This window comes from Dioscorea cayenensis, chromosome 15 (assembly GCF_009730915.1).
Source record: "Dioscorea cayenensis subsp. rotundata cultivar TDr96_F1 chromosome 15, TDr96_F1_v2_PseudoChromosome.rev07_lg8_w22 25.fasta, whole genome shotgun sequence".
Classification (NCBI taxonomy): domain Eukaryota; kingdom Viridiplantae; phylum Streptophyta; class Magnoliopsida; order Dioscoreales; family Dioscoreaceae; genus Dioscorea; species Dioscorea cayenensis.
The window spans coordinates 18,108,460-18,120,404 of NC_052485.1; the positions used below are offsets into that span (position 1 = coordinate 18,108,460).

Sequence of the window (11,945 nt, forward strand, 5' to 3'; positions counted from 1 at the left end):
TTACTGCTACATCCAAATTCTAACGAATTACCCAAGACACAATTCCTAGTAAATATTACCCAGGGATTACCCAGGGACTAACATTTCAATTTTTTGAAACTTTAGCAACGGATTGCCTATGAAAAATACCTTGCTAATATTACCCAGGGAATTCTCAGGAAAAGTTTCGAAGCAAATTCCTTGTCTATGATGAATCAATTAACTTAAATTACCCACAGATAGCCCAGAAAATATTTCGAAGCAAATTCCATGTCTTTGACATTGAAATTTAAACCCATTAGCTTCTTTTTCAATGTCATAATCTGATTGAGTCACCCAACTTGACTAATTGAAATTTAAACCCATATATATATATATATATATTTCATATCATGCATGGCAATATATTGTAGTGAGTCCTTGAAACTTGAAACTTGAATATTTGTTTTTAGCATAATATATTCGTGTATAAATACACGAATATAATACATCTTAAAAAAACAAAGACAATTACTAACCACTTTCAGCTGGTTAAGACTTCCTTTGATTCTATGTACTGTGTGCTCAACCAAAAAGTACAAATTTAAATTATGATTAATCTAATTTTATATTTAAATTAAACAAAGTGTGTGAATGACTTAAATAAGAGAGTCAATGAAATAATTAGAGAATCTTACAAAAAATCAGCTTTTTAGTGATTTTGTTTGCATTAACCTAATTATTTTTTTATATGATTTTTAATATCAATTTATGTTATAGGACAATGGTGATAGATAAAGCTTGGATGGAAATTTCTGATAGAACATTACCACAATATGAAAAAGGAGTGAATGAGTTTCTTGATTTTGCGTTTAAGCAACTTGATGAAGGAAGAGCTGCTCGTTGTCCATGTAAAAAGTGCAATAACAATTTATTTAGGACACGACAATCAATCTATGAACATCTGATGTTAAATGGGATAAGCAAAAACTACAAGCACTGGTACAATCATGGAGAGGGTCTACAATATTATTCTGAAGATGATAATGATGATGATGATGATGCTAATCAGAGTGATAAAAGTGATAATGAATACGGGATGCGCCATATGTTAAGTGATCTTGGATATGCTCATGCAAATCATGTTGAAAAAATTGATGTTCAAATTACAAATGATGCATTTGTGATGGATGATAATAGCGCTCCAAATAAAGAAGCTAATGATTCTTTCAAAGGTAACCCCACAAGTCCAAATAAAGACGCTGCTATCTTTTTCAGATTATTACATGAGTTGGAGCAAGATTTATATCCAGGATGTGAGGAATCTTCTACATTATCATTCATTGTTGAAGTACTGAATTGGAAATGTCTCTACAAGGTTAGTGCCAATGCTGTTGACAAATTACTTCAAATAATGAAAAAATGGTTTCCTAAAGGTAATAAAGTCCCTAGCTCATATAATGACTGTAAGAAAGTTTCTCGAGATTTGGGGCTTTCATATGAGAGAATAGATGCTTGTGTAAATGATTGCATACTTTATTGGAAGAATTATGAGAATGCACAATCATGCCCAACTTGTGGTGAATCTAGATGGGAGAATGATGGGAAAATGAGGAATATGACTAATGAGCATGATGGTAGGAAAAATATTCCACAGAAAGTCTTGCGATATTTTCCTCTAACTCCACGCTTGCAAAGACTGTACATGTCATACAATATTGCTAAAGATATGAGGTGGCATAAGGAAAAACCATGTAATAATGAGCTTATGGGACATCCAGTCGATTCTCCAGCTTGGAAAAGTTTTGATGCAACACACCCCATTTTTGCAGCAGATCCACGTAATATTCGACTTGGTTTAGCAAGTGATGGTTTTAACCCATTTGGGAATATGAGCTCTTCTTATAGTGTATGGCCAGTTGTATTAGTCCCTTATAACCTTCCACCATGGCTTTGTATGAAAGATCAACATATCATGATGTCACTTTTGATTCCTGGTCCTAAAGCTCCTGGAAATGATATTGATGTATACTTAGAGCCATTGATCGATGAGCTACAATGCCTTTGGGAGAGTGGTGTAGAGACGTATGATGCACTTTCAAAGAGTAACTTTCAGTTACGGGCAGCTCTCTTGTGGACCATAAATGATTTTCCAGCCTATGCTAATTTATCAGGATGGAGCACCAAAGGCAAGTTAGCATGCCCTGTTTGCAATCTTGAAACATCTTCTCGCAGGCTTAAAAATGGGCATAAAACATGCTATCTTGGTCATCGTCGCTTCTTACCGACCAATCATTCTTGGAGGAAAAATGCCAAAGCATTTGATGGTACCAAAGAAAATCGAAGTGCACCAAAACAATTGACAGGAGATGATATTGTTGAACAATATAGTCAATTTTCCCAGGTGAAGTTTAGTTGTTTTTTAATAATTCATGTTTATATTATCTGTCATATGATTTTTTTTTTACTTGCTATTTTCATTGAACAGATCACTTTTGGTAAGGCTTCAAAGAAAAGGAAACGTGGAGATGTTCTATTGTTTGGAAATTGGAGAAAAAAGAGTATTTTTTTTCAACTCTCATATTGGAGAACACTTACAGTGAGACATAATCTGGATGTCATGCATATCGAGAAAAATGTTTGTGATAATATTATTGGGACTTTACTAAACATCGAGAGCAAGACTAAAGATACAATAAATTCTCGTTTTGATTTAGAAGATATGGGTATACGTCCTGAGCTTCATGCAACTACCACTAGTGATGGAAGGTATATGTTTCGTCCTGCGTGTTATACCTTGTCTAAAGATGAAAAACGATCATTTTGTCAGTTCTTAAATGATCTAAAAGTTCCAGATGGTTATTCTTCAAATATTTCTCGATGTGTGATTCTTACTGAATGCAAGGTTGTTGGAATGAAATGTCATGATTGCCATGTGTTTTTGCATCGATATCTCCCTTTGGCTATTCGTGGTTTGTTGGATAAAGAGGTGTGCGAAGCATTAATTGAATTGTGCACTTATTTAAGAGAGTTATGTGCTAAAGTTTTGTATTTTGATGACCTGGAGAGACTTGAAAAATCAATTTCGTTCACACTTTGCAAGTTAGAAAAGATATTTCCACCATCATTTTTTGACATTATGGTACATTTAACCATTCATCTTGTGAGCGAAGCTAAAGTTGCTGGGCCAGTACAGTTCCGCTGGATGTATCCTATAGAGCGATATTTGCGTAGGCTTAAATCTTACGTGAGAAACAAGGCACGTCCAGAAGGATCAATCGCCGAGGCATATATTGTGCAAGAATGCATGCATTTTTGTTCAAGGTATTTGCATCGAACTGAAACTAGAATAAATCGTGTTGGAAGAAATGATGAGGGGAGGGGTGTTCATTCACACTCTGTATTGCATGTTTTTTCGCAAGCTGGTAGACCTTTGCTTGGAAAAAAATATGATCAGCTAAGCTTAACTGAATGGGATCAAGCTACAATATATGTGCTAGAAAATTGTGAAGAAATTAGAGAGTTTGTGGAGTAAGTCCCATAAATTTGTGAATTATTCATTTAATGTGTTTGATTTATGTTTGATACATTTTATTTGCAATTAATAAAATTTTTTTAATTTTTGATGTGAAGCATGCATAAAGAAAAACTTGGAAGAGAAGATCCTAAAAATGTAGAAAGAAGACACCAAAAAGAATTTCATCATTGGTTCAAGAAATATGTAAGTATTATTAATATTTTTGAATGTATAACTTTTATATAATATTTTTGTTCAAACGGTTATTACTTGTAACAGGTCACCAAGTTGCACGATGAAGGAAGTGAAATGGTTAGTGACCAATTATTGCATTTAGCTTATGGACCAGATAGGCGTAGTTTTTTTTCGATATAAAAGTTTTTCTTATCAATGGGTGGAGGTTTAACACAAAGGACGTAGACTTGCATCCGAAATCACAAAAATAGTGGAATTCTTGTAAAAAGGTGATATGAATACAGCAATTTAGATTATTTTTGGGGTATTAACAGATATCATACAATTAAATTATCAGGGAGGGAATAGTATCATATTATTTAAGGCTCACTGGTGGGATGTGTATCATAAAGGAGGATTCAAGGTCGATAAGTTTGGGTTTCCTATGGTCAATGTCACACGTAAGTTGAAAAACTAATGAACCTTATGTTTTGGCTTCTCAAGTCGAACAAGTTTATTATGTAAGAGATATTAAGGAGCCTAATTGGCAAGTTGTTGTCAAGACAAAAACCTCGTGATTTGTATGATCTTCCCGATGATAACATAGGAGATGAGGCATGCCAAGAAAATGAAAAATTTTTGGCTTTACACTTCATGAAGCTACTTCGATAAAGTGACAATGATGTCATATCTTTGGATAGATTTGATTTACAAGTCGCAACTCGTTGAAGGAAATCCATTAAACAATAGCTTTATGGGAGCTGAAGAAGAAGAAGATGGATATGAGACAAATGAAGATAATTTTACCATTGATGATGAGACAAATATAGCATGTGATAACCTGGAAAGTGACGATGATGATGATTGAGCATTAGTGGAAAATTTGTTTTTATTTTTTGAGTATGTAAACACTTTTCTTCGTACTTTGGAACAAGCATATTATTTTTACAAATTGATACAAATATAATCTTAAATAACTCTTAATTTTGGAAAAAAAAATATTTAAGAACATTTATTGTTTTGTCCTTTAAAAATTTGCAAATTGACATGTATATTTTTCTAAATAATATTATTTAGCCATTTTTGTTACAAATTAGTATTTATACTTTTAAAAAAATTTTATTTTAGAAAAAAAGTATTTATAAATTTTATTCTTTTGCTTCTGGACATTATATATTGAGCACGAGAACGTGGGCGGCAGAATCAATATTATCATTATAATTTAAATCAATCTCATTATGATTAAATATCCAATAATAAAAAAAATCTGTGATGTTAAATTCTGTTAGGTTTTTCTATCTAGAATAAAAATCAAATCATAATTCTTTATAAACTTTAAAAAAAATTAAAAAAAATTCTGAACAGTTTATTGATATTTTTTTGTATTTTCGATTAATGATGATTTTTTTAAAATAAAATTATAGTTATTTTAAAAAATAAAAAAACAAATAATTACATCCAAATAAAATCTGAACTGTTTAACATATTTAGTGTGAATAAAAATTAAAAAAATTTGAATTCTTTTCCAAAAATTTAAAAAAACCTAATAATTATTAATTAAACCGAATTTTTATTATAACAAATCAAATAATTAGATTTTTAGGAAGAACAAAAATATCTTGTTATGATTAATTATCCATTAATAAAAAATCTATCAAATATCTTTAGTGATTCTTAAATTCTGTTAGATTTTTTAGCTACAATAAAAATCAAAATCTCTGAATAGTTTATTGATTTTTTTTTTTTTTGTGATGAATGATGATTTTTTTAATAAAATTATAGTTATTTTAAAAAATATAAAAAACACAAATAATTACATCCAAATAAAATTTCAACCGTCTATTGTGGATAAAATTAAAATTTTGAATTCTTTCCAAAAATATAAAAACCAAATAATTATTAATTGAACCAAATTTTATTATAACAAATCAAATAATTAGATTTTTAGCATGAATAAAAATAGAATTATATTTCTTCCCAAGAAAAATCCAATAATTCCCCATTTTGAGGCTAAGAACTGGGTCAAGAAAGGGACCGGGTTTGGATGCTGGCTTTTGGCAAGGGGTTCAAGTTTTGTAGTTTGGTCTAGAAATCACTTCAAGATTCTCAGCTAACCAAATATCTGATACATATTACAATTTAAAAATAACCACATTTATTCAACAAAGCTACAAAATTTTCACACTTCACTTCATGAACTAACTAAATTTGGTGTTCTAGGAACTCTAAAGGCAATGATTTAACCAGCTTTATTGAGTGTTATCCGGAGTCCTATACATCATCAGCTCCTAATTTTTTTTAAAACAAGATTTTTCTATAATGTTTTATAAAATAAAATTTTCATATTAATTTTTTTAAAAAAATATATATTAATTTGTAATATATGAAATACATCCAATTTTAGGATTTAACATGTAACACCCACACTTCATTTATATTCATTGGCTATCCAAAAATTTAATACTATCATCATCAAAATTATATAACTTTTATTTTTATATTTTTAATAAATTAATTTAATCAATTAATTGTTCAAATCTGGATAAATCTTCCATGCCAACCAAACCTCTCACCTCCCATACAAGACGGGAGGAACACGGGGGAGGAGGAGGGGAAGGTGTTGGATAGGGGTGGACAACGTAGGGGGCAAGGGATGGGGGACACAAGCGAGGATGATTCAATTGTGACATATACTAATTGTCACAATGACTAGTGTAATAGTGATGAAAACATAAATTATAACAGAGACATAAAAAAGTTGTTAATAAAAGTCTTGACTATATTATGCTGACAACAATATTTTTTGCTCATAATTGCATGTCATTCCCATCAAGAAAATGTTTAACATTCTCATTTGAATTTAGCGAGAAACAAGGGATACAAAAGAAATTTTGACACTATTAATAGTTAATAGTGATGATTTAATTGTAACACATACTAAATTGTCACAATTATTGGTGTCATAGTGACCAAAACTTAAGTTATCACAATTAATTTCAACAAAATATTGACTCGTGTGGTAACGGCGATATATTTGGTCACAATTACACATCAAGCTCATCAAAAAATTTTAGTAACAAACAGTGGGGAGAAAAGAATTTTGACACAATTAATACTTAATAGTGATGATTTAATAGTGACACTTACTAAAATGTCACAATAATTAGTGTAATAGTGATGAAAATATAAGTTATCGCAATTAATTTAAATAATAGTGTTATTTAACTTTGTTAAACACAAAAAACCTAATATTTGTGACAAAATAATATAGAGACACAAAAAAATTACCACTAAATTGTTGACTTTTGTAGTGACAACAATATGTTTGGCCACAATTACAAATCATTCTCATCTAAAAATTTTCAATATCAAATCTCATATGCATTTAGTGACAACCAGTGGGCACAAAAGAATTCTTGACACTATTAATATGTTAACTGTGACGACTTAATTGTGACACGTACTAAATTATCACAATTATTAGTGTAATAGTTACAAAAAATAAGTCAACACAACTAATAAAAATAATAGTGTCACTTAACTTTTTTTAATACAAAAAACCTAATATTTGTGGCAAAATAATAGGGAGACAAAAAAATTGTCACTAAAAACTTGACTTTTGTAGTGATGACAATATATTTGGTCACAATTACAAGTCATTGTCATTTAAAAATTTTCAATATCAAATCTTATATGCATTTAGTGACAAACAATGGACACAAAAGAATTTTTGACACTATTAATACATTGATTGTGACGACTTAATTGTGGCACATACTAAATTGCCACAATTATTAGTGTAATAGTGACAAAAACATAAGTTATCACAATTAATATAAATAATAGTGTCACTTAACTTTTTTTTAACACAAAAAACATGTTATTTGTGTCAAAATAACATAGAGACACAAAAAAGTTGTCACTAAAAGTCTCAACTCTTGTAGTGTTAGAGAAAGATTTTAAAAATAAAAATTAAATATAGATTTACCAAATCTCACAAAACAAAATCTAGATAATATAAATTTTTTTAAAAAATTAAAATTTAAAAAGATATATATCCTCAATGAACTTAACATACAAATGGAGTGAAGCCTCGAGTAATTATGTGCCTATGGAGATCGATGGCAACAGTTCTGTTTCATTTGATTTGGAGGATTAAAGTGACTCAACTAGCTCTTGATGTAAAGGTACATGTTGTTAATGGCCACAAGATTTGCTTAATTTTCTTTTCTTAAATTCTTTTGCTTAGTTTATGCAATGGATAAGAGACAATTATTTTTTTGCTTTATCTTTTTTAATCTTCAAATCTAGGTTTATTGAATTTTTTTCAATGATGATTATTTATTAGTGTTTTCTTTTTCGATACTTTGAATGTTAGGTTCAGGTTCATCATACGAATATGTTATTTAGATTTTGATTATGTGATTTTTTTTTCTTTTTTTTTTTAATGATTTTTTATCCATTGAAAATCACAAAAGCCAAATGCAACATGGGACTTGTCTCAATTGAGAAGAAATAATGATATGAAAGTTGTAATTAAATTAAAATTTTTAAAATTTTAAAATTATTTCATTAGATTCTTTTTCCCCCCTAAATGTGCAGAATAACCATCAAGGAAAGGGAATAACATTAAAGTCTCAACAAAAGAGTCAAATTCTAGCCGAAGTTTAGGCTGAAAAGCAAAAGAGAAAATTCAAATGCATAGAGGAGTACTTCATCTCCAAATTTGGTAATTTTATAATCTTTTTTTCTTTTTTTAAAAATGATTTTATAATTGTATTTTCGATATTATAATTTTCGATTTTATATATTCAAATTTAAAATTTTGTATATTTTGATGATATTTGTTTATCTATTTATTTATTTATTTTCATATAATATTAAATATTTTATTTGCTTATGTGACAATATTTTTACTACTAAAAATTTGTCTTGACAAAAACATATAAAATATAACTTTATATTAATCACAAATAATTTATTATATTAGTGGTGAAATTAGGGTAACATAATTTTTATTTTAGTGACAACATTATTTTTAAATTAATAATTTTATTTGTGACAATATAAACACAACAATATCTCAAAGTAACATTAGTGACGAAGTATTGGTCACCAATAAAAATATTACTATTGACAAAAAACGTTTTGTCACTATTTTATTTTTTCTGTGTCAATAATATTGTCACAATAAAATAGATTATTATGATGGCTTATTCGTCACAATTTAGCATTTTTCTTGTGTCGACAAAATTGACACAACAGAACAAATTATTGTGACCACTTTATTCGTCACAATTAAAAGTTTTTTGTGCCAACAAAATTAACATAAATAAATATTGTTATTGTGGCTATATTGATTTGTCACAAATATTAAATTTGTTTGTGTCGTGAAATTGGTCACAAAAATATAGAGTAGTTGTGACCATTTGTCTAAAATGGTCATTCTTGTATTAACATCTGAGGTATTTGTGATGGGAGCTGGCGATTTCTAAAATTTACTACAATTACTAATTGTGACTAAAATTATTACTTTTAGTGATAACTTTTATTATCACTAAAAATAAAATTTGTTGTAGTGTCGGGTCTTGACCCGGTCGATCCACTAGTAATTGATAGGAGTAACATCAGAAGAAAATAGATCAACCTCCCATGTATGCATGCACTGAAGTTTATCGAGCTCCTCAGTCATAACCTATTATCACTAGGGATGTCTCACAGCCTCACGATAAGACCGCAGCTCGAAATGAGAGTGAATAGTAGAAAGAAAGGCATGGAAATTTGGGGAGTGGGTAGTGGAAAGAGAAAGTGCATACCCAACAGGAGGATGGCAAATACGGTCTAGGTAATGATGGGAGGCAGCAGGAACATCTTCAAGAGAGGGTGAGTCGGTGGGGAGAGAAGGTGAATCACCAAAACTGTTAGTACACGCAAATGAGAGGGATGGAGGAACAAAAGAGGTGTCAGAGGAAACTTTTGGAGAAGACATAAAATTGGCAGTGATAGTGGAACTTGGAATAACAACTGAAGAGAGTGGAGATAATGCACCAGATGGAGACTTAAGAAAGGAAAGGTTCAGAGAAGGTGAAGAAAAGTAAGGTGTATCTTCAAGAAATGTAATGTGATAAGAAATACGAAGCAGTGAGATAGAGGATCATAGCAGCGATAACCCTTATGTTCAAAGCTATAGCCTGGAAAAATGAACATGGCGGAACATGGAGAGAGTTTGGTTTACTCAACAGTGGGTAAAATAATGAAACATGTATAACCAAAAGTGCGAAGATGACCATAAGAGGGAGAATGAGAGTAAAGATGCTCATAAGGAGTGATTCCAAAAATAGTGGAGGTGTGAGTTCTATTGATGAGATAGATGGAGGTAAGAATAGCTTAAGCCCAGAATGTTTGAGGAACAGAAGAAGTAAAGAGAAAGGCATGAGCAGTTTCAAGATGTGACTATTCTTGCACTCAATAACAGCATTCTGAGCTGGTGTGGGAGGATAAGATTACTAAGAATGAGTGCCATGATTAGAGAGTAATGTTGGAAAAGATGTAGAGAGATACTCGCGCCCCCCTTAGAGCGAAAGACCTTAATACATTTATCGAACTGAGTATATACCATTTGTGTAAATTGAGAATTAATGACAAAGACCTCAGATCAAGAACGATCAAGTAAAGATAGGTATAACGTGAGAAGTCATTAATAAAATAGATATAATAAAAGAAATCACCAAAAGATGAGAGTGTGGCAAAGCCACGAACATCAAAGTGAATAAGATCAAAAGTAGATTCTGAAATAGATTCATGTGAAGAGAGGGAAGAGCTGCGTGTGTAGCTAGCTTATAAACCATGCATGGATGTAAAGAAGTAGTAGGAACAGAACCAAGACTACTTGAACTTGTTAAAAGTTTTAGACGAGCACTAGACAAGTGACTGAGATGATTGTGCCAACGATTGAGAGAACACAGAGACTGCAATGTAAGAAGAGTGAAGAGCGGGTAAATGAAGATGGTCTAAGTGATAAAGTCCTCCAACTCTACGTCCAATCCCAATCGTCTAACCTGTAAGATGGTCCTGTAAAGAACAAGCAAAAGAAGAAAAAGTAACTATGAGACCATGATTAGTGAGCTGACTAACTAAGATAAGGTTAAGAGCTAAGCTAAGAACATTATGGACGTCAGGAATGTCAAATGAAGTGAATTGCAGATGACCATATTACGTGATAAGAAACTAGGCTAGAGGCATCTGTAGTCATATGATAAGTGACACTAGAATATAAAATCCAGGAAGAGGAAGATATACCAGAGGCACCAGCATAACAGAAGAAGTATTGCACTGTATAGCACGCTGCATGGCATGAATCTGCTCGGTAAGCTGAGCAACCTGAGAGTGTAGATTAGCAGAAGAAGCATAAGCATAGACTGTAGCAGAAGCTAATTACAATATATTTATAAATCCTAAAATTGAAAACAAAGTGAGAGTCAAATCTAATCTTTGGTTAGACGTTGGATTATAAGATTTTGTGTTTGGTTGGAAAAATTTGTAAATTTAGATTTTGTATATGGTCATTTAGAGTGATGTTACCCCATCCAAGGTGATCATTAGGTTTTATTAGTTATAAAATACACCATTGTGCTTTATTATTTATAAAATAAATAATTCACTATATAGTTAATTAGTTTAATATATTCTTATATTTTTATGGAATTAATTTGTATTATGTTTGGTAATATTTTATACTAATATATTATATAACATCAATTATTATTTAATGAAGATAAAAATTTATTTTTATATCTTTATCAAACACTATATAATAGTAACAAAATACAAATGTCTTTGCTATTTTGAAACATATATCAAATAATTTTATCATTAAATATTTTATAATGACTTGTTTAACTATAATTCTCTTAAAATTTTTATATATTGCCAATATATAATGGTGGAAATAAAATTTTGAAGTATATCTTCTTCCAAAAAATAGGAGAATTATGATGCAAAAATATTTAACAAATTTAAACTGAAGTGATTTTGTGTTAAATTTTTGGAAAATATCTAAATTATGAAAATATGTTATTTTGAGATATATCACATATAATTTCAAAACCTAAGCATGAAAAGAAAATTTAAACAAAAAAAATTTATTAATTTAGTTACACATATATTAATAAAATATATTTTATTTTTTTATAATCATAAAATTAAAATATACATCTAATTTAAATATTTCTATAAAGAATAAAATTATTTTTAGAAATATTAAAAATTATAGAGAAATGGGTATTTCCATGGCTCA

General features: G+C 29.9%; 1 protein-coding gene across 1 annotated transcript; it reads left to right on the plus strand.

Moving 5' to 3' along the window:
- The first annotated feature begins 742 nt into the window (after positions 1 to 742).
- On the plus strand, positions 743 to 3,493 carry LOC120277753. Its single transcript, XM_039284596.1, has 2 exons — positions 743 to 2,362; positions 2,447 to 3,493. The coding sequence occupies exons 1-2, from the start codon at positions 743 to 745 to the stop codon at positions 3,491 to 3,493; spliced, it is 2,667 nt and encodes an 888-aa protein (XP_039140530.1).
- The last annotated feature ends 8,452 nt before the right edge of the window (positions 3,494 to 11,945 follow it).